General features: G+C 39.2%; 1 protein-coding gene across 11 annotated transcripts in view; it reads right to left on the bottom strand.

The window, feature by feature from the left end:
• The window catches only part of Slc9a6 (solute carrier family 9 member A6), a 69788-nt gene that overhangs the window by 19226 nt on the left and 26272 nt on the right, over positions 1 to 24290 (bottom strand). For 8 of the 11 annotated variants that reach the window (XM_075958419.1, XM_075958411.1, XM_075958412.1 and 5 more), the window contains 6 exons: positions 19942 to 20047; positions 13232 to 13367; positions 10478 to 10589; positions 10111 to 10199; positions 6875 to 6988; positions 353 to 464 (listed from right to left, as the gene is read on the bottom strand). In XM_075958419.1, coding sequence (XP_075814534.1) covers positions 353 to 464; positions 6875 to 6988; positions 10111 to 10199; positions 10478 to 10589; positions 13232 to 13367; positions 19942 to 20047 — 669 coding nt within the window. Of the gene's footprint in view, positions 1 to 352; positions 465 to 6874; positions 6989 to 10110; positions 10200 to 10477; positions 10590 to 13220; positions 13368 to 19941; positions 20048 to 24290 lie in introns of all 11 variants that reach the window. The other 3 variants (XM_075958409.1, XM_075958414.1, XM_075958415.1) reach the window with 1 other exon arrangement.

The following is a 24290-nucleotide window of genomic DNA, read 5'->3' as shown; positions in this document are numbered from 1 at the left end:
TAAGGCACTAGGTTCAATCCTAGAACTGAGCAAAAGAAAAAAAAGCAAGCTATTTGTAGATTTTTGGCAGTTATTGGCTAGAACTGATATAAATATGCACTTGCAGGTTTTTCTGCAAAATATTATTCATCTTTAACTTATTTACTTTGTATGGTGTATTTTGAAACCGAAGATTTGGAAGTGGAGTGTGAAAAGTTCCCACAAAAGAGACAGGGAAATGGTAAGAAGTTTTCTATTTGAGGATTCAGTGTCAATGTCTCCAACACAATACCTCCAGCTTCAGCTATCGAAGTTAGCATATGCAGCGCGAATGGTAGTTTGGGGGTAGAAAAGAGAAGAAATTGCAACTTACCAGCAAACATCATCATGTGCTGAAAATTTGATCCAATCTTACTTCTTCTGCCCAAATTAAGTAAGAGAGACAAGGGATAAATATTGGCAGCTCTTCCCAAGAAAATAGCAATCTAAAATCATTAAGAGGTTAAGGATCATTGCTTTGACTACTGGGAATATAAGCTACACATTTGAGATGGCAAGCAAGCACTCTGTCTAACACAGTGCTGTCTGTCACAATGGTCTATATCCACAGAGCAGCTGGAATACAGTCACTATGACCAGGGAACTGCCAGTGTAATTTTATTTCATTCAAATGAATTTAAATGAAAATAATCACGTGACTAGTTGTTACCAGACTTGATAGCGTATGTCCACCATGTAGATTTACAAAGTGAAGAAAAAGATGTATAAAAAAGGGCCTTCTTTATGATCAACAGCACAGACACATCATTTCCACTGCAGTGTTGAGAGGAAGAAGAGTCATGCCAGCAAAACTGCCCAGTCCTTCCTAAAAATACAAAAAGGGCAGCTCAGTCACTTCATGCCATTGAAACTCCTGCAAAGCCCTGCTGGGTCTCACGAAATGTACACAGAAACCTGCAAAAAGATCAGATTTCATGTCAAGTCAGATGGGTCTTAAGTAAGAAACAGTTTGGGTGTCTTTTTCCCCATTCATTGTCTCAGAAACCGTGCTTTAGAATTACAAATTGTACTGCAGGGTAAACAATGCCATCCCCACTACATTTCCTAAAAGGACTAGAAAGGGAAATGGAACAGTAAAAGCAAAGCAGCGTGGTTGAAAGAGTGTTGATGCAAACACCTTTCAAAGAGAGTGCAATGGCTAAGGCCAACAGCAAAAGGGTGCATGTAACAATTATATACTGATTACCTTGGCATAAGAGGTAGAAGCAGGAGGGCAGGAGTTGAAAGTTGGCCTTGGATAAACAATGGGTTTGAGGCTAACCTGAGATACATGAGACCTCACCTAAAATTCAATGAACAAAAACGAGAAAATGGAATGTTTGTTGATGGAGTTGTTTTCCAGGGAAGTACCAACAATGCTAGCAATGTCATATAGCCAAGAGTACATACACCACAGTGGTCCCATATAATTATAATGGAGGTGAAAGATTCTTTTTGTCTAATGACAGATTAACATTATTCACATGTCTATGCTGATGCTGGCACAAACAAACCTACTATGCTGCCCCATATACAAGAACAGCAATGCAATTATGTGTAGTCCACAATAGCTGGTAAGAAGTGATTGTTATTGGTTTTACATATCTACTATATTATATATATTTATATATCTAGTATATACTTTCTGTCATTATTTTAGTGTATTCTTTCTACTTACCAAACAAAAAGTTTGCACCAGTTGGGGAGATGGTTCAGTAAGTAAAGGTGTTTGCTGCTAAGCTTGAGAACCTTAGGTCAATTCCTGGGACCCACATAGTGAAGGAGAGAACTGAGTCTTAAAAGTTGTTCTCAGACAACCACACATATCCCATGGCATGAGTAAAAAAAGTTTACTGTGAGCGGGTGGTGGTGGTGCACGCCTTTAGCCCCAGCACTTGGGAGGCAGAGGCAGGCGGATCTCTGTGATTTTGAGGCCAGCCTGGTCTACAAGAGCTAGTTCCAGGACAGCTAGGGCTGTTACACAGAGAAACCCTGTCTCAAAAAACCAGAAAAAAAAAAAGAAAAAAGCTTCCTGTGAAATAGCATGCTGTTAAATCAGCAACAGCCCCCATATATCTCATATTTATCAACTCTCCTAACTGAATCAAAAAGCTCCTTTAAATAACTTATTTATATCATGTAGGTTTACATAAATATATTGTATGATGCTCACAGTGACCAAACCGCCTGATGACGCATTTCTCCAAACATTTCTCCACCTTTAAGCAGCACATGAACATCTACATATACTGCAACTGAACAACTAAATAACTGAATGGACGTGTACTAACCAACAAGGGAAACAGTGCTCTGTTGATGGTAATAGGTTACAGTTGGAGACATCAGTATAAACTCATGACAGGAGATGCCAATGGTTACAAACAAATATTTATGGCTGGATGTATTATGTACATGACTTACTAAATACATGGACAGCACCTTCCTCTGTCCACGGACAGGGTCTAGAACAGTGTTCTCCATTTCCTTAATGCTACAACCCTTTAACACAATTTCTTATGTTGTGGTGACTTCCAAATATAGAATTATTTTTGCTGCTACTTCATAACTGCAGTTTTGGTACTGTTACGAATTGTAACACAAAAATGTATGTTTTCTGATAGTTTTGAGTAACCCCTGTGAAAGCGTTGTTAGGTCTGCAAAGGGATCATGACCCATAGGTAGAGAAGAACTGGTCTAGAAGACCAGTATCCCTGAGCACACCCAAACCCAGATCTTGGTTTCCAATACCATCTTTCCCAATAAAAGGAACCAGAATTCCTTGGAGAAATGGACAGTTCTTGGTCATAAAGTGCACAAAATGAGCAGAAGCATCTTATACTTCCAGAAAGTAAGGAAATGTTAAAAAACAAAACCCCAATCCCCAAACCACAATGACATGGCATGTCAAATAGAAGTGGGGGGCTACCAAACAAGCTCCTGATGACTAAAGCTAGGACAGTTTGAAAAAGTAAATTTTTTAAAATGTAAATAATCTAGGGGGCTGGAGAGATGGCTCAGTGGTTAAGAGCACTGCCTGCTCTTCCAAAGGTCCTGAGTTCAATTCCCGGCAACCACATGATGGCTCACAACCATCTGTAATGAGGTCTGGTGCCCTCTTCTGGCCTGCAGACATACACACAGACAGAATATTGTATACATAATAAATAAATAAATATAAAAAAATCTAATATATAAGACAATGAATATGCATTATTCAAATAAATAATACTAGAAATAAAGAACTGAACAGAACATCAAGTGACAGAGAACAGACGAATCTCTGTGTAAAGAATTACAAACCATTTTGTAAAAATTTAGTCCTCAGGGAGATGAACCCTAACTTCACACTCCCTAAACGCGGGCTGCATGGGGTGGCTTCTTTTCCAAGCAGGACAAGATAGAGAAACAGGAGCCACCCTGCAATGGGGAAACCTGGCAGCCACGTGACTAAACTAACATCAGCACATTAATGTTAGGAAATCGGTGCCGTCTCCATGGTGATGACAACAGCACTTCACTTCCCCCCAGCATTCCTCCAAAAACACGTGTACCCCAGTGTCATCTTGGGGATACCACGAGACAACTTCAATTGAGAAACACTCTACAAAACACCTAGTCACTATTCCCAAGTTTTTCAGGGCTCACTAAAATCAAGGAACAACTGAGAAACTGTCAGTCAAATGGAACCCAAAGAAATCTACACAGCAAATGCAATGTGCTGTCCTGGCTAGGACCTTGATATAGCAACAGTAGGCTGTAGGAAGGCCATGGGACTCAGGATGAGCATGAACTTGACTTAATGGACCAGTACAGGCTTCCTTCCTTGTGACGAATGTACTATGCTGATGTCAGGTGCTAACGGGGAACTTGGGCGTGATGTATAGGACAGCTTTCTGTGCTGTCTTCATTATTCTTGTCATAAACATAAAGACACTAAAATCTAAAATTTCTTTGAAAGTAATTCCACTAAAAAAGGAAAAAGTAAGAGCAGCAAAAAGGCATGGGAGGTGTGTGGCAACACTGCTAGATTTCACAAACACATGCCTAGTCTTTTCTTCTGCGCACAGGACCCTCCTCCCTTTTAGTCCCAATTTTTGACAGGCATCCCAGATAGAGTATGAGTCTTAGCTTCCCGTGCAGGTAGGTGTTGCCAGCCTTGTTATGTGCAAGCGGTATGTACACTTCTGGGCAGTGCCCTTAAAGATAATTAGGAGGCAAAGGGTCAGGTTGCCATGGACCACAAGAATGCAGGCAACTCCCTGCAGAGAACAGTGCCAAGCCTGCCCGAGTTCATAACAATTCCATAGTCACACAAACTCAAACTTTTACATAAAAAATAAACTTCTGTCTCATTTTACTCATTTAAACCTGGGTCAATTTGAGTCACTGTCACACGAAAGCAAATATAACCTAGAGACAGGACAGCTTTGACCTTGTTAAAAATCATTTTCATAGATTCTTTCTTGATAATCTCAAATTCTAACAAACTCAGAAACTTTGGAATTATTTAACCTTATTTCTAGGCTAACTACTACAGATTAAAGTACTGTGGCTACTCAAAAAAATTTTAATAGTGACGAGTGCTAGAGCGGCTGAACTCAGCACTTGTCTTCCAGCTAAGATGCTCCTCTTATTGACAGGACTTTGTTGTTTTGCTGTAAGACTATAGAATAGCATTTCAATAAAATCTCACTTTCTAACATAGATCTTGTATGGTTTAAAATTTTTTTTTAGAACTTTTACTGCTCCCTGTCAGAATCTTGATTCTTAAGTGTTTTTACTGCTTCTTTTGAAAACCACTTATTTAAGCATTCATTTCCCTGACCACACTCTTTCCTTCCACTTTTCCAGCTATCTGGCTCTTCAGTCCAAAGACCACGCTAGTCCTGCCTCTGATGGCCAGCCCGCTTCTTCTCGCTTCCCTTCTTCTCCACAGCCTACATCTACTTTGTTCTTTTCTGTTTCCACCATATTCACTCGGCAAAACCATAAACCTCAATGGACCCACTGTGTCTTTTTTTCTGTGCTTACCACTAATCTTCCTGGTCAGACTCACATGACATGGAAGATTGGTATCTTACAAATACCTGTTTCTTAGTCAAATTGGTCCGCATTTAATGCTCAGCAGTCATGTTGCAATCTTTTGGTCAACTCTCCCCTAACTCGCCATGCCTACTTGATAAACTTTCTCTCTGCCTTCCCCCAAACTTATCTGTGGGAGCCAGCCCTCCAAGATGGTCCCTAATGACCCCTGCCACCTGTTAGGGAGTGTGATTCCCACTCACGCTGTACCACGGTTGGTCTGTATGACCAGCAGATACAGCAGAAGTGATGATGAGATTTCACTTCCAACAACTGCTCTATAAAGGGCACCTTGCCTTCCATCTTGGACTTTCAGCTCACTCACTCTGGGAAACTTCCCCTATAGATATGTCCTACAGAAATATGGTCCTTTCTGATGACAGCCATGAGTGAGGTTGGCATGGTTCCTCCAGCCCCAGATAAATCCTGAGCGCCTTACCAGCACTGTAACCTCCTGAGAGGCTATGGAGCCAGAATCACTCAGCTAAGATATTCCAGGATTCCTAGTCCCCAGATACTGTGTGAGGTAAAGAATGCTAAGTTTCCAGCTTATTTCTTACACAACAAAGAACTTGTACACCACTCAACTCTCAGCAGGCACTATCACTTCCTACTTTATAAAACAGAAGCTATCAGCTAGGAGCTCCACTTTCTCACCACCTTTCCTTCACTCGCTGGGGAAGCTGCTCTGAGCAGAGGCCAAGGCCTCTCTATATACTTCAGAGTCCACCTGTCCCATCTTGCCATGAGGATAGCTTTCATATTCTCAAATTCTTCTTTCAAGTTGCTCTTACTTTTTAAAAAGAGATTTATCTATGTATTATGCATACAGTGTTCTGTCTGTATGTATGCTTGCAGGCTAGAAGAGGGCACCATGTAAAGACCTCATTACAGATGGTTGTGAGCCACCATGTGGTTTCTGGGAATTGAATTCAGAACCTCTAGAAGAGCAACCAGTGCTCTTAACCTCTGAGCCTTCTCTCCAGCCCCTGGTTTCACTCTTTGTTATTTATTTTATTACATTTATTTATTCATGTGGAGGTCAGAAGCCAACTTGCACAAGTCAGTTCTCAAATTCTATCACATGGGTCCCAAGGAATGAACTAAGATTGTCAGGCACGGTGACAAGCATCTTTACCGTCAGAGACACTTTGTCAGCTCCTTAAGTTTGCTCTAAAGATAAAAGTGTTCATTTATATGAAACAGAGAAAAAGATGTGACCTTATTCAACCTTCCTCATATTTGACACGTTGCCTTACGGTACAGACTCTAACACTTCCCCATAGTCAAGGTTTCTCTCTCTCCTTTAGTAACAGACAACAGTTTTTCTTCCTTCTATTGTGCTATGCTGGAGATGGAAGTCAGGGTTTTCCTAGGGAAGCAGCTGGTTCTCAAGCTACTCCACTGCTCCATTTTCAAATTGGATTTTGAGAAATGGGCGTGTCAAGAAGATCTGACATTTCAGGTACTCGTATCTTCACAGGGATTATAGTTAGGTACTGCCATGCCTAGCGAGAGACAAATACTTTACCTTTGAGGTCAGCAGGGTAGGAGAGACCTCTGTCACTGCAATCTGTCAACATTTTTGTGCAATAAACCCAAATAGAAATAGAACAGGAAAAATGATTAGAATGGAACTGAGAAAAAACAATTTATATCCTTGATTTCTCAAGAAAAAAATTACATTTAAGTATTTTATCAACTACATGCCGGAAACCACATGAAGAACTCAATTAAAATCATTTTCCAAACAGACACATTAGATAAAGGATACAAATGCTCCTACTACAAATGTTGGGTTGAAGACATGGTTTTGGAAGGTGAACAGCGTCAGTCCCATGTAGGAAAAGATGAAATTCTCCGCTAAGAAATTGAGAAGCTCAAACAACTGAAATGAAATTTAAAAGGTTCCAGTAAGTAAATGTCACACTAAAAAAATGAGCAGATATTTTAAATATGTAAAGCTCATATATATACCTAAAATCATGTGACCCGGAGGGGAGTACATGTAGAGACAATATTTTCAAAGCCACAGAAAGGGCCAGAAATGGTGTGCCCTCACGTTCCTATCAGCTCCTCTCACAGGCCTCATCATCGCTCATTCTTCCCCAAAGCCAATGTTTCCTTTTGAACGCCCTAGCCTAGCTTTCATCATTTCTACACATGACTCTGAAACCTAAGCAGCCAGCCCTTCATGCCCATTTCTCATTCCCACCCAGTGGACCTTACTTAAACTGAGTTTCAAGATACTTTCTCCTACAGGCTACAAAACACAGTTCAACTTCTTTTGCCCTGGCAGAGTGATTAGCTTCTTGTTTTATAGGCTAAGACTTCTAACAACAGTGCTTCTCTATGGAGTATGAACTCAGCAGCAGCCCCTGATGCCTACGAAGGTCTACCCTTTCACATGGGCAGACAAGAATTTTCCAGTGAAGTGAAGGTTCTCCCTAAGCTCTACGCTCCCTTGACCTTTCCCAGGAGTCACCTGCCCCACAACAATAGGAAAGATAAGAAACCTGAGCTAAGGAGTCTAACTGCCTGTGCTTAAACCACACCTGCCTTACTTGCTAGCTCTAGGGCTTTGGGCAGATTAGTTGGTGTTTTCACTTTTTGTTGTTGTTTGGAGGGGAATTCTGGAGCAAAGTTTTACTTTGTAGCTTTGGATGACCTTGAATTCCACAGTATTCTGCTTCCTTCTAAGTACACGTGTTTGTGTGTATGTGCTGTGTTGTGGATATAAAGGTTTGTGTCACAAAATGTACGTGGTCAGGTGTCAATCTCAGGGGTTAGTTCTTGCCTTCCACTTTGTCTGAGACAGGGTCTCTCTGTTGATTGGTTTTGTTTTTGCTGCAGCTAGCAGGCTAGCTGACTGTCAGGCTTCCGGTGATGTTCTTGTCTCTACTGCCATCTTCTTTTAGGAACACTAGGATTACAGACATTCACATTACGCATTCAACTTTCACATGCATCCTAGAGATCTGAACTCAGGTCCCCACACTTGCGCAGCAAGCACTTTTACCTACCGAGCCACCTCCCCAGCTCCCAAGCATTTTTATTATAGGCATACATCACACATCTGGCTTACTTACTCTTTTCAAAATCAGAGTTAGAAATAGCTTTTAAAGCAGAATTGGAAGGTCTGAGGATATAACTCAATGGTAGAAGAACATTTGCCCACCAAATAAGAGACCCTGGGTTCAGTCCCCAAAACTTCACAAAAAACCAGAATTGACTATTACCAAAAATAAGAACAAACATTAAAATAGGCATATATGTTTCTCTGAATGACAACATACTCTTATTCTTATTTGTGTGTTTAATGGCTGTAAGTACAGTCTTTTTTCTTATTACTATAGGCCTTAGTATTACTTAGTATCACCATACTAAGCAATGACTCCATGTACACTATGACATTTTAATCTCATGACTCGGGCTGAAAGTAGCATTATATCTCCATTTAGGAGGAAAAAACAAAAACACGGTGGAATTCTCTAACCTCTTCCTGATCACACAGCCAGAAAACAGTAGAATCAGTGTTCAGAGCCACAGTGCATCCAGAGGCTCAGCTCTAATTCCCAAACCCCGAGAGGTGCCAGAAAGTAAACATTTTAGGTGCTGCAGGCACAAAGTTTCTATCACAACTCATCTTGAACTGTTTAGTACACAAACTGCATAGGCTATACATACATTAAAAGATGAGTGTTAACTCTGGCTTGAGAAAACTTTGGTAAGGGACACTAAAATTGAGTTCCAAATAGCCTTACAGAATATTCTCCTAACCATTTCATATTATAAGAACATTCTAGTTCACAAAATAGTCAAGGCCAAATTTAACCTATGCTTCCACTAGGCTATTCCAAATCCTGCCCATCTTTTAGATGCACCGTTTCTACTATGATAACATCCATCTCCTCAAGCCTCAAACTGTTTAGTCTCTCCCCAGATGTTCTGTACTATACAGACTCAAGCCCATACTATATGATTCCTAGTGGTTATGTGTATTTTCTGCGTGCAAGTTGCATATCACCAACAAGGCTGTAAGCTCTTAGCTTGCTGTTTTTATGTCTACCTTGCCATCTAAAAACGACCAAACCCCTGGCTATTTTACTGCTCTATATTCAGTGTAACCTCCATGTAAATGTTCCCGAAGGGGAGCCTAATTTCTTTTGCAGTGTTAGGGAAAGCATGGGATGCATGTGCGAGAAAGAGAGAGAGACTGCTATTTTGCTTTACCATTGTTCCTTTCTAGACTCAACTCACCTTTTCTAGCCTTCTGCAAAACTGCAAGTTCCTAGTTCCTATACACTTTGTTTATTAATCAGCCTTCTATATCTCCTAAGACCGGAAAATGATACACCCAATTCCTTCAGAATTTTTTCAGGTAGACTGTTCACACAGTGCCCAGTCAATGACAGTCCCCCTTAAGGCTCTTGGAGCAGCAGTACTACAGGATGAAGAGCGCAGGAAGCTTAGTCCCTGTGTGGTTTAGCAGATCCAGACAGGTTAACCTTTTCTACACTTCACAGCAGGAACTCTGACCAAGTCAGAGTGTGGCTTCAAATTGTTCCTCTTAGCAGCCACTGGATTAGGAAGATATGAGGAGATGGGAAACCAACTGACTAGTTTCCAAAGTCCAGCTCAAACAGTCTCTGGTTATTCTGCTGCCCAACTGCCGCCCTAGACTACTCTACACCCTTCCAGTCCCATCCATTATTTATTTGTTTGTTTGTTTTTCGAGACAGGGTTTCTCTGTAGCTTTGGTGCTTATCCCGGAACTAGCTCTTGGAGACCAGGCTGGCCCCGAACTCCCAGAGATCTGCCTGCCTCTGCCTCCTGAGTGCTGGGATTAAAGGCGTGCGCCACCAATGCCCGGCCCCCATCCAATTTTAGTGTCAGGGGAAGAGAAGCCATCAGTTTGAAATGATCACAGATATTTAAGTTGAAAAATAAAACCTTTTGTTTTGCTAAGAGGGGGAAAATTTTATTCACCAACTCTAAAGTCTCTCTTACCTGCTTTGTTCTATGCTGAGACTCTGTGGACAAATTGTTGTATGTATAATGTGCCTGTGTAATGCCACAGAACAACACTGCCACCACACCTGCAAAGACAGAGATGTCAGTTCACGGAAAAGGAGGGCCCCTAAATTGTATACTAAATCTCCTATTTTACAGAATAAGATTCCATGCATAATGTTGACACTTTCATTTACTTTGACTTATTTTGTTGGGAGGAATCAATTTCTTGCACTGAAAATCTTTTTTACATTTGAACCTCTGGCCTGACTCCCAAGCATAATGAGTATGTTCAAACACTAAAGGAGGTTGGTTCACTTGGGAGAGGAGTTCTCTAAGTCACTCCTCATAGACAGTGACCTACCTGTGAAACCCCAGGCTTCGGCCAAAAGGAAGGTGCTCCAGGACATCAAGAAGAAAAGACCCGTCTCCAGCAACTGGAACTCCCTCAACTTGGTGAACTTTGTTACGTAAGACTGTTAAGCTTGGTAACAAAACCATATAATAACACACAAATATAACTAGTAAATTAATAGCCAATTCAAGGTAGTTAGGGAAGTTAGGGAAGGGCTCTTGACCCTCTCTAACACAAAAGGCACAAAGGAAAACGGTAAAGAATTCTTAGAATGGGACTTTATGGAGCTGCCCTCCTATCAGTGAGGAAACCTCACAAATTAGATGTTCCTACTGATTTATAGGTATGCTATACTCTGCCGGAAAAGACATAATAAGAGACAGAAACAAGAGCAGCACACTGAGACACAACCATGCCAAAACTCTATTAAGCTGTGGCCCAAAGCAAGACAGCTTCCATAACTACAACAATTAGCATTTATAAAAACATATAACTTCCATGGAATTACACATTTATTTGATCTTTTAACTCATCTGTACTATAAAGCATTCATGCCATGATGAAGAAACTGAGGCACTTCACTCCTTTATGGTAACCAAAAAATGTGCATGTCAGGTGCCAAGTTGTAATAGGTCTAGGGCTAGAATATAGAGCCAGTTCATGAACTAGCACCGTAACAAATAACACACAAGATACACTTCCTAGCCCTGAGGACCCTGTACCAGAGAAGAGATAAAGCCTATACTGGTTCCCTTCAAAGCCCTTTTACTGCCCTCTATGCCTCAGCTCAGCAATTAAAAAGCCATGAATGATAGTCAGGAATGGTGGCGCACAACTTTAATCCCAGCATTTGGGAGGCAGAGGCAGGCGGATCTCTGAGTTCAAGGCCAGCCTGGTCTACAAGAGCTTGTTCCAGGACAGGAACCAAAGCTACAGAAAAATCTTGTCTTGAAAAAAACTTAAAAAAGAAGAAGGAGGAGGAGGAGAAGGAGGAAGAGGAGGAGGAGAAGAAGAAGAAGAATCACACATGTTTTACATGAGACTGTATTAAAAGACAGAGCTGGATGAAACTAGAGAGGCAGTTCAATGGTTACTCAATGTTCATCTAAATGGCCTCAGCTGGATTGTGAGGGTGGCTGACAACCATCCATAACTCAGCTCTAGGGGATTCAATGTCCTCTGCTGGCTTCTGGGGACACCTGCACACGTGTCATACACTCATACGTACAAATAAATAAAATAAAAAAATTATAGCTAGAAACTTCAGATCTCATCCAGTCCTACTCAATATTTCCTACACTGAGATCCAGGGTTCAAAAGTGAAAACCACTATCATATTTGTGTCTGCAAGGCAGGAGCCATGTTTGTCTTAATTTTGATTCCAAGAATACAGCATCTGGAATATAGCAGGCATCAGCAAATGTCTTCCGAATGAATATAATCATCATTTGCCCTGTATTTCTTGTGACAGCTCAGGTCCTTTGGACTCCCAGGCCAGGGTGCTGGCGAATAAAAGAAAGTTGTAATCAAGAAAGGCAGGATGAACTGGGATTGGTATGTAAAATGAGAAAAGATTGTTTTAAAAAAATAAAAGAAGGAAGGAAGGAAGGAAGGAAGGAAGGAAGGAAGGAAGGAAGGAAGGAAGGAAGGGTGGAAGAAAGGCAGGATGAACACATATATGTGCTCACCCAGGAACCACACATTTTCTGTTTGTTCTATCAAGCAAGGAGACACGAGTGACAAAGATGGTAGGTCAGTCACACAGAATACACAAAGACTTTGGGGAGTCTATTTACTTTACTCCAATTTAACCAATAACTTTAAAAATTGTCCTCAAACCTAGGACTTATCACAAGGCAGAAACCCTGACTGCTCTTTGGACTGGAGAGGGAGGGGGAAAGGAGTGGGGGGATGGGGAGAAGGATGGGAGGAGGGGGAGGGAAATGGGAGGCTGGGAGGAGGTGAAAACTTGTTTTTTTTTTTCTCCTTTTCTCAATAAAAAAAAATTGTCCTCAAAGGGCTAGCTTTGTCTCTTACAGTGACAGTTAAGGGGCAGTTTTAGCATCGTGGTACATGACAGCAATTCTAGCACTCAGTAGGCTAACACAGGAAGATCATGAATTTGAGGGCAACCTGGGCTACCATAATAAGATCCAGTCTCAAGAAAGGGGGTAGGGGGTAGAGAAAAGGCTATCTCTGGATTCAGTTGCAATCACCCACGCCCCCAGTGGCTCCAGTTTCAAGAGACCCAACAAGCTCTTCTGGCCTCTGTAGGCATCATGTATGCGCATAGGGCACAGACATACATATAGGCCAAATAGGCATACAGGCATTATATATATGAAAAACAAAGAGGGGATAAGGGATAGGGATATAGTTCAGTTGGCAGAAGCCTTGCCTAAACAATGCATAAACTGGGTATGGTGGTGTATGCCTATACTCCTAGCACTTGGAAGGAAGACACAGGAGGATCAGAACTTCCCAGTCATCTTCATCTCCATAGTAAATTCAAGGCCGGCTTGAGTTACATGAGACCCTGCTCCCCACACACGTTTTAAGACACTGAGCCTATGTAAAACAATGGAATTCAATAAGTTACATATTAACAAAGATTTTTGTTTCATGTTTTCAGAACAACTTCTTAGTTAAAAGATTGGTAACTATAAAAGCAATTCTAGTCATGAACTTGGAAAAACCATGCCTCATTGAACTACCTCAGTAGGTTAAGAAGAAAAAGTAACTAGAATAAAAGGATATTAAAGCTGTCACCACTCCTGTAGCAGCACCCATTGCAAAAGATCCACTGAAGATCCCAAGGAAGATTCCAATAGATTTGAACATGGCTGTGACATCAAAGGTGTGGCTGTTGTCTCCAGCTGGTTGGTATGCCACTATTGACCTACAAAAAGACAAGATTGCTCAATTCTAGTAGCAACTTTCACTTTTAAAATATTATCCAAATCTGGATGTAATAGCATACACCTGCGAACTCAGCATTTGAGAAGCTAAGGCAGGAGGAGCTCTGGTTCTAGGACAGCCTTGGCTATAAAGTGGCAACCTGAATCAACAAAACAAACAAAAAACCAAAAACTGGAAGCATTTAATGACAAAATCAGAAGAAAACCCCCCAACTCTTTGTATGTGAATTACATAAGGCTACAAAAAAAAATCCTGTAGTACATACAGCTAGAAGGAAAATATAGCTTTCAAGAGTAAAAAGCCTCTATTTAAAAGCTGTACCAAGCCTGTTCATCCTCAATACTAAGATATCCTCCCTCCCTCCTTCCCTCCCGGCCCGTGTGTGTGTGTGTGTGTGTGTGTGTGTGTGTGTGTGTGAGAGAGAGAGAGAGAGAGAGAGAGAGAGAGAGAGAGAGAGAGAGAGAGATTATGTTTAAGAATTATGTGTTCTGAGGGCTCCAAAGCTCTAACATACTAATGAAAACAAGCAAGCAAACAAACAAACCCTACTTGTTTCCTGAAGAGGCATGAGAACATAAAAATAAAAAATTGCTCAATATTCAACTCCATTGCATAGGGTTCCTCTTTTGGGAAAATGAAAGATTTTTCCAACTTTTAAAATGCCAGAATGGGCCAAATGCCTAATATGTACTTACTCACTAAAACAGACTTCTTTAAGCAAATGGGCTCAGAGACCTTCCAAGGAATTAGGATCCACTCTAGAGTTCTTTAGACATACCTAGCTGGATCCTCCACCCTCAACTAAGAGTCACTCTGAACCAAGTCAAGCCAGGCAATTAAAATGAACAATCTGTTTTGAACTCAAATTCCAAACATGGTCTGGAAAGAGTTTTTCTAACAGTCACCCTAGGAAATAAAGATAACCAAGAAAACCAGTTTTATCAGCAGGTCTTTGCTAACAGTGTTTACTGTTACTGAATCAATTCTCATCTCAGTTAATTCAGGTACCAGATTCATGAAAAGTGCAGATTCAAAGACATTATACAAGCCATGTTAAAGAAGAGGAAGAAAAACACTTTTTAAGAATATAAAGAATTCACTCTGTGCTTACTATAATTGTTTTCTGGTTCAAGGCTAAAAGTATATTACCTATACTACGCATAACAAATTCTTTTTGTATCTCTCAGGTTAAACTGTTAAAAACTTAAGACCAGAGTATAAATTTCCTAATTAGCATCTATTTGATTAAAGCCCAACATCAATTTCTAGTAACAGCATTAAGAAATTTCAAACTCTCAATCTGAATCAAGTTTTTACACATCTGTGTTTAAATGCTCAAAATATCTAGATTACTTTGGAACTAAAAGTGTATATATTATTTTGATAAACATGGAATGACCTTTAATAGCATGTTATGTTTACATATATACAAAAGGTCACACCATTGTAAGTGTGCTATGGAACAATCTTTGTACACTGTAAATACATATTGCTCCCATTGATTAATAAAGAGCTGACTGGTCTACAGCTGGGTAGGAGAGACTGGCTGGGGTATCCAGATTTGGAGGATGCTGGGAAGAAGAAGGGCTGAGCCTCAGGAATTGCCAGCTGACACAGTGGAAACAGAATGTGTACAAAATGAGGTAACAAGCCATGAGCCACGTGGCAACAAGTAAAGGAATAGAAATGGGCTAACTTAAAATGTAACCTAGTTAGTAACAAGCCTAAGCTATTGGCCAAGCATTTGTAATTAATAACAAGACTCAGTGTAGTTATTTAGGGACCTGGCTGGCAGGACAGAAAACCTAAGCTACAAATGTGATATAACTATGCTATATAACACTAAAATACTCTACAGGAAGGAAAACATACTTTTCTATGCAACTTTCAACCTCTTTGATAATTTTTTTTCCAAAATACTGAATAAACCATAATAAGTATGCTTTGTTTCCTGAGATTGTTCTCTTTGGACTAGTCTAAATTCCAGTTTGACACTAACCATTATTCTTTAACCCCTAAAATGAAGAACACATGGAAAACGTGATAGGCTTGTGCCTTCTATTTTAGGGAAATGCTGGCCTCTGGGTTGAAATCTTAACTCATTTTTTTTCATATCCCATCTTGTGGCATAAATATTTATATAAATTCTTTTCAAAAAATTCTAAAATTTATAGGCGGAGACTGTTTGTTTGTTTCCCAGACACCCAGGCCCGAATAATCATACAGAAACTATATTAATTACAACATTGTTCGGCCAATGACTCAGGAGTATTTCTAGCTAGATCTTATATCTTAAATTAACCCATTTCTATTCATCTGAGTATCGCCACAAGGCTGTGGCTTACTGGGTAAGGTTCTCACTGGCATCTTTCTCCTTCAGCCACTGCATGGTGTCTCCTTGACTCTGCTTACTCTCTCTCTATATATATATATATCTCCTTCAGCCTAGCTATATTCTGCTAAGCCATTGGCCAAAACAGCTTTATTCATTAGCCAATAAAAATAACACATACACAGAAGGACATCTCACATCAAATATTAATGTAACATATGGCTCAAGGGAAAATCCACCCCATCATCTACTGCCTTAACAGATACGTCTTATTATCCTTCTGTATTTATTTTCTCTTCTTTTGTTACATGCATAATGTTTTGCATTCTTTGAGTCGTGTTTCTGTAAGTACTCTAGGCTGGTTCTGAACTTGCTATGTAGCTGAGGATGACCTTGAATTACTGATCTTTCTGCCTTTACCAGCCAAGTGCTGGGAATACAAATGTGCATCACTATGCCTAGTTTTAATGCAATATTAGTTTTGAACTCTGCTTCCTTCAATGAACAATGACACAAGAGTTACAAAACGAAGATATTTAAGACTTATAATGGTATTAACAGGCATAATTTACTTAACCATTTGCACATAGCTAGACTTTAAAATTTGCTTCTAGGGCCTGGAGATAAAGTTCAGTAACAGAGCACTTGCCTAGCATACAAAAGGAATGTAAAAGGCCCTGTTTACTTCATTCCTGTAAGACAACAGTAAAAATAAAAATATAAAAAACTTTTCAAGGCTCCTCCTAATATTTGTTTCTACAGCAGCATGGAATAATATCTTTGTGGTTTTTATACTTTGATCTATTTCTTTGTGCTATTTTCACGGAAACAAAGTATTACTTCATCTACAACTCTTTATGTGCTGATCAAGAGCTTCCAAAACAGCCCCCATTTCTGGAGAGAAATATGGCAATGTCACTTACTTTTTAAAAGGTTATACCCATTGGCCTAGAAATTTTACTTTAAAACATATCTTTGGGGTCAACAAGATGGCTCAGTGAGTAAAGACACTTGCTTCCAAGCCTAATAGCCTAAGTTCAATTCCTGGAACCCACATGATGGAAGGTGAGAATTGGCTTCCACTAAACAGAAACATAAACAAGTTCCAAAATAAATTTTATAAATTTTAACATGTTGCCTTAATTTGTTAATTTCCAAACAATTCTCTCACAAATTATAGAATATAAACATCAATTATCAAACTAAGGGATTGCAATACAAGTAAAGTATACTTAACATCCTTTGAAAGGCATCAAAGGTGAATGCAAGATGACTGTCAATATACCACTAAATACCGCCATCTAGTAACTTCCCATGACAAAGCAACACAACTGCTTTCCCTCTCATTTGGGGGCAGGAACTCATCTGCTCAGCTCCATCAAGACACATAGCTAACAGCTCCCCTGTTATGCCTCCCGTGAAGGCTGCAGCAGAGATGGCATGAGTTAATTCAGAAAGCTACTACTGATGTATTATCCTTAAGAGGATTAAGAAATAAATCGTTCAAATTGTTTTCTAGAAGGCTCCATTCACTCAAAGAACCCAGTCTGAGAAAGGCTATAATAGGAAAAGTGTGGCCCTTTGTGAAAACATCCATGGGAAAGCTTTCTCTTGTAAAGAAATTGCTTCATCACCAAAGCTCAAATGTTTTCTGTGTATTCCTTTTTCTTAACATTGATGATATGCTAAAGTTACAGGAAATGGGTTATTTTATTGATGAAAAATGTAAAATACAGTGAACAGCCATTTAAGATAGGACTAGAACAGAATTAAGATATTTTGGGGAGGGGGATTCTTAACTCATTAGAGCAAAAGGAAAGGAATGCTTATCAGTTGATGATTAAAATTGTAAAGTTAATTGTCTGGGATAATCACTTAGGACTGGAGGTCTCAGGTGTACTTATATACTAGAAACTTCAATGATCTTTATCATTTCATGTTTCTGAAGTATATAAATTACGATTGCACTGTCCATCTGGTCTTCCTTTTATATAGCATACATCTTTGACTTTGCTCCTATCATCATTGAAGGTACTCACATTCAGCAGCAGCACCAATATTACTTATAGCCATTAGGGTTCATTTCTTGATTTAATTATAGAAAATTCTGGCTGTGTCTAACAGTGCTCTGGGACAATGGTCTGTACCCTGTCACTTGTATTTTAAATAAATGCTGATTGGCCAGTAGCCAGGCAGAAAGTATAGGCAGGGCAACGAGAATTCTGGGAAGAGCGAAGTTTCAGTAAACAGTCATCATCCAGACAGAGAAGAAGCCAAACCCAGAGTGAGCAAGATGTGACTGCCTTGCTAAAAAAGGTACCAAACCACGTGGCTAACATAGACAAGAATTATGAGTTAATATAAGTTATAAGAATTAATAAGAAGCCTGAGCTACTAGGCCAACCAGTTTATGATTAATGTAAACCTCTGTGTGTTTATTTGGGACTAAATAACTGTGGGACCAGGGAAGGAAGCAACACACATAGAGCATTCACAAAAAGGGATTTGCAACTTTAAATCCTGCTATCCAGCTCACTGAAGGGCTTAGTGTTATATATGTGAAATGGTAGTTTCTCACTGCACAGTAAGGCAGTCAGCTTGTGCAAAACAGAGTCCATGACTTATGACTCTTTTAGAGCTAACAAAATAGAAGTTAAGGAAAGAAATTAAAGTAATGAGAAACTGTGAAGGGCTTTTTCATCTTGCTCATGGCAAGTTTTAATGTAAGGTGAGGGCAGCTGCCCACATGACTGTGTATGCCCTTAGGTAAGAGTGAGTTCGTCAGGGGTGCAGAACACCTTCCACCTACAAATACCTTGTAACAACACATACAGCAATTTCTATAATTAGATAAAAGGAATTACTCATTCAACAATTATTATCAAGAAAAGTCAGGCGGTGGTGATGCACACTTAATTTTAGCACCTGGGAGGCAGAGGCAGGTGGATCTTAGTGAGTTCAAGACCAGTCTGATCGACAAAGCGAGTTCCAGGACAGCCAGGGTTGTTACACAGAGAAACCCTGTCTCCAAAAATATATAATAGTTTACTGGGGAGGCTCTGAAGGAAGAGATATTCTCATATCATGGTGGTTGAAGTATAAAATGATACAATACTTTGACTGGCAATTTACCAATATTAAATAAAACTAAAATCACATTAATCCTTTAAAGCGACCACAAATCTCAGTCACTTCTAAGAATTTATTCTACCATATACCTATATCTGCAAAATGAAGAAAGTTGTAGGTTAAACACTATAACTTCCTTTGGGAAAGTAAAGGACTGAAAGTTCTTCAATAGCCAGTAGTAAGAGATTGGGAAAGAGAGAAAAGAATTACAGTGTGGATCACAAAGAATACCGCAAAGCTGCAAAGAACAAATTCTTTTGATATGAAAATAAAGCTAGAATACACCTATGTATAAGCTACTTTCAAAATAAAAAATGGGTGGCTGGGGATCAGGCATGCGCAAGACTATATCCCCAAAACTGCCAAAAATTAAAAATAAAAACAGAAAAGAGGTATAAAAAAATCCCTATCATTGGATTTAAAGAAATAGTAAATCATAAAAGAAACTTTTTATTGAACAGTTCTAGGAAGCTGCTAGGAAAACCAGGATTAGAAAGTAAGAACAAAACTTCCCTTTTTTTTCTTCCCTTTCTATTTTTTTCTTTCTTTAGTTTTTCAAGAGAGTTTTCTGTGTAGCCGCTGCTGTCCTGGAACTAGCTCTGTAAAGCAGGCTGGCCTTGAACTCACAGAGATCTTCCTGCCTCTGCCTCCTAAGTGCTGGGATTAAAGGCGTGCATCACCACTGCCTGGCAAAGAACAGAATTTCTATATAAACCTTTTCATGTAGTTTTTCAAATTCAAAACTTAAGCCTAAGCAAAAAAGTATTTGTGTTTTAATGTTAAACAGATAATAAAATTCAGACATTAAAATGACTATTATGTAAAAACATTACAAGCAGAAAAGAGTAGAAGGAACATCCCTAAAATTTTTATAGGAATTATTTCTATGATGGGAATATGTCAATTTTTCTTTCATTTTTTCCATGCATTTTTCCAAATTATCCAGAAAACACATGTTCCTGCCAGAGCAAGGTAAAAGGACTCATTGTTCCAAATATTTCTATTTATAATGTACTTTATTCAACAACTGAATTTCAGAAGCTAGTACCCTTGCATGTATTATTCAGAGAATAAAAAGAAAATCAACACTCACGAGGACAGCACTATGGCAACGGCATCATTGAGGACACTTTCACCGAAGAGAAGAGCATAGAGTTCAACATCAACTTGGAGCTCATGGAAGATGGCAAGGACAGTCACTAGTAGACAGAAAGAATCAGAATACTTAGACATCACAAGCCCAGCATCTGTCCCTCAATAGCTGTTAGATATTATTTTGAAATGCATGTTTTCCCTTCTAACGCTCTCTTACTGAATTACAGATTTAGTAATTTTCTGACAATATTTGTTCTTAATTGACCTACATGCAACACTACCGTTCTCAAAAACAACTGAAAATAATCTTGAAGGCCTGAGTTGCCTTACAGTCCTCATGCAAATTTGAAATCTGGTTTTGTACACTTATTTTCTATAAAGAATATATTCAGAATTTCTTACAAATTAGCAATTAATCTTTAATAAAGAAGAAAATATGAAAAGTATTCTTTCTGTAAAAACACCCCTTCTCCCTTGGAGCTTTACGACTTGCTTTTATTTAACCTGAAAATTGAAACCATACCAAGTTTAGTAAAGACCTAAGGAAATGAAAATGCAACTTCAGTTTTTTGGTTGGCACAAGATTTATGACCAGAATAACAACTGCCATATTTAACTGATGAAGAAGCCAATGTATCAGAATATTACAGGGTAAGGCCAGAAAGCATAATACTCACGTCTTTGGGGAAAGCAATTATATTGGAATTTTTAGAAATCAGATAAGATTGATATGATATATTGCAGCTTTCATTCCTGGGTCACATATTGCTCACCCATTAAATAAATCCAAGCAGATATGAAAAATTAATAAAGCCAGAAACAAGAGAGCATTTTCAAATAGGAAACATAAAAACAGAAAGTTTGTGTTTTAAAAGATATAATTTTTATTACAAAACACAGGAGTAGACATATCAAAGTGCAGATAAGTCACACATCTACATATACATGCATGAATTTCTGAAAAGCAAAGAAAAACTGGGGGCCAGAGAAATGACTCGGGGGTTAAGAGCTCTTCTTCCAGGAAACAAGCTCTGTTCCAAGCATCCACATGGAGGCTTAAAACACTCTCTAACACCAGTTCCAGGGGGCCTGACAACCCCTTCTGGCCTCCTCCAACACCAGGCATGCATATGGTGCACAGACATTCATGCATGTAGAACACCCATACACACAAAATAAAGAAAAAATTAAACCCTTCAAAGAAAAAATTATTTGAGGGAGATTTTATTTTATTGTTTTAAGTGTGTGAGTATCTCCTTTACATATACATCCGTGTACCATGTGCGTTGCTGGTACAAACAGAGGCCAGAAGAGGGCACTGAATCCTCTGGAACAGGATAATTGGTGCTGGGACTTGAGCCTGGGTCCTCTAGAAGAGCAACTAATGCTCTTAATTGCTGAGTCATCTCTCCATCCCCAAGAATAGGATTTTATAAAGCAAACCAAAAGAAAAAAAAGGAGAGTGGAAAAATACTGTCAAATTTTGAATAGAGAACCTATGGCTCAAACTTCTAAAAAGATAATGCAAAATAATAGAACTAGAGAAATTACATAATTTAGAAAAGAAATTTGTCAAACTTTATCTAAACAAAATATTATTACTTGAGATAGTCAGGAAATACTTCAACTAAAACAAAACCAGAAGGTTGAAGTACTGTTGCCTTAGAAAGGTCAAGGCACCTGCTTCTATCCAAGGCCACTGGCTTCCTGAAAAATATAAGGGGCCAGGCTCGGTGCAGTCTATAAAGAAACAATATGATATCAGTTTTTAAAAACATTAAGCTACAACTAGGCATGATGGCTCCTCCCTATAATTTCAGTACTCAGGGGACTGGGGCAGAAGGATTACCATTAGTTGGAGGCTAACTTGGGCTATGAGTGTCAGCTCACCTTGAATTACAAACAAAGAAATCAAAACAAAATATTAAACTAAGGCAACACCAAGTTCAAGGAATGCCTGGGCTAGAGAGTAAATTAAAGGCCAGCCTTGGGGACATAGTAAGGCTCTGTATCAAAAGTCAAAAATATGAGGGCTGGGGCCATGGCTTAGTTAGTAAAGTACTTGCCATGCAAGCATGAAGACCCAAGCAAGTTTAAATCCTCAGCACCCACATGGAAAGGCGCATAATAAGTGCACCTGTTATCCCAGTGCTGGGGAGGGAGACACAGGAAGACCCTGGAGCTCACTGTCTACCCAGTCTAGACATTGGTCAGCTCCAGGTTCACTGAGAGATCCTGTCTCCAAAATCTAAGGTGGAAAAAGATAGAGGAAGACACCCACACACATGCACATACGTATACATATATTCACAGGAACACATGCACCACACATAAATCCAATACAAAATTAATTAATTAATTAGCACCAAAGGGACTGGGGATATAGCTCAGCCATGGACTGCTTGCCTAGTATACATGAGACCCTACATTCTTCTATCTATCCTCAACACTACAAAAAATAAAAATATTAAACCATACAAATGTCTGTCTGAAATGATCCTCTGGGAACTCTTTTTGTTTATTCATTTGGCTTTTTAAATATTCATTTTGAATCAGTCTCACTAGATAGCCCAGGCTGGAGACAAGTTCTTGAACTTCCTGCCTCCACTTACAAGTGTGGAGATTACGAGCATGTACCACTCTACCTAGTGAGCTCTAAGCAATCTTTTAGAATTCTCTCTAGCATATGGAACACATTTCCCCCCTTTCTATCATTCCCTGTGTTATTAGAGTTAAGAAAGGAATTCAAAGATAACCTTAGGACACGCGTTTCCATGGTGCTCTGTGACAATTAAAGAAGATGATTAACTCACAAGGGCAAAAGTTGAAACAGAACAAACCTCTACCAAATCCCGACTAATAGTAAAAGAAAACTTTGACCCCAGGATTTAAATCTTCAGTCTAGGGGATAGAGACATAGGTCAGTGACAAAGCACTTGCTGACCACGAACAAGGCTCCCAACACCAAGCAAAGAAGAGCAAAAAACCTTTAGTCTGCCCCTATGCTGGTCTTTCTTCCAATTTACATTCATTACTGTCTGTTAATTGTACAAACTAATGGGTTTCACTATGATGTTTTCATTTATGTGTGTGTGAGTGTGTGTATACGTGTGTGTGTATTTGTGTATATATAGATAGATAGATAATGTACATTGATCAGACTCCTCCCACTACCATTACTTGTCCCTCTAATAAGCTTGTTTCCTCTCTTTCCAACTAACTCCCCTTCTACTTCCATGGTTTTTCTTTTTCTTTTATTATTTTCTTGTTTTTACATCCTAACTAAAGCTTCCTCTCCCCTCCTCCGTGGCCCAACACCCCCCCCCCCCCATGGTTTTTCTTTTTAAATTTTGCTTTACAAGCAAGAGAAAATATGTGAAATTTGTCTTTTTCAGTCTGGCTTATTTCACTTAACATGATTTCCCGTTCCACCCATTTTTCTGAAAATGACATAACTGTATTTTTATGCAAAATAAAACTCCATGGTGTATATGTGTGCATCTATGTGTACATGTCACACGTCCTTTATCATTTATTTGTAGACGGATACTCAGGCTGATTCTACAGCATGTTACTATGAATAGCACCACAATAAACATGGCTGTGCAGGTATCTCTGCAGTATGCTGATTTACAATCCTTAGACATAAAGGGGAATATATCGGGATCATAAAGTAGTTCTAGCTTTAGGTTGTTTGTTTTGTAGGAACTCCCAAACTGATTCCCATAGTGGTTGAACTAATTTATATTCCTTATAATTAGTTATAATTTATAACTAATAAATTAGTTTATTTATTAAACTAATTTTAATAAATTAGTTTATTTTTAACTAATAAAATTAGTTAAACTAAGTTTTTTTTTGGTTTTTTTGTTTTGTTTGTTTGTTTTTTCGAGACAGGGTTTCTCTCTGGCTTTGGAGCCTGTCCTGGAACTAGCTCTTCTAGACCAGGCTGGTCTCGAACTCACAGAGATCCGCCTATCTCTGCCTCCCGAGTGCTGGGATTAAAGGCGTGCACCACTATCGCCCGGCTTAAACTAAGTATTTAAGGTTCCCTTTTCTTGAGGCTCTTACTCTGTACCCCAAACCATCCTCACACTCATAGCAATCCACCTGCTTTACCTTCTCAAATGCTAGAATTACGTCACCACATCCAGCAAGAGTTCTTCCACCCCATCCCACAGCTTCACCAACATATGTTTTTATTTGTTTTCTCGATGATAGACATCTTGACTGGGGTGAGAGGGAATCTCTGCAGTTTTGATTTTCATTTTTCCAGTGACTAAAAGCATTGAACATTTTTAAAATGTACTTATTGGCCATTTGCACATTTTTTTGAGGAATATCTTA

The sequence above is a fragment of the Microtus pennsylvanicus genome, chromosome X (genome assembly GCF_037038515.1).
Source record: "Microtus pennsylvanicus isolate mMicPen1 chromosome X, mMicPen1.hap1, whole genome shotgun sequence".
Lineage (NCBI taxonomy): Eukaryota > Metazoa > Chordata > Mammalia > Rodentia > Cricetidae > Microtus > Microtus pennsylvanicus.
Note: the sequence above shows the minus strand (reverse complement) of the source record. Positions and strands in the feature narration are given on the sequence as shown.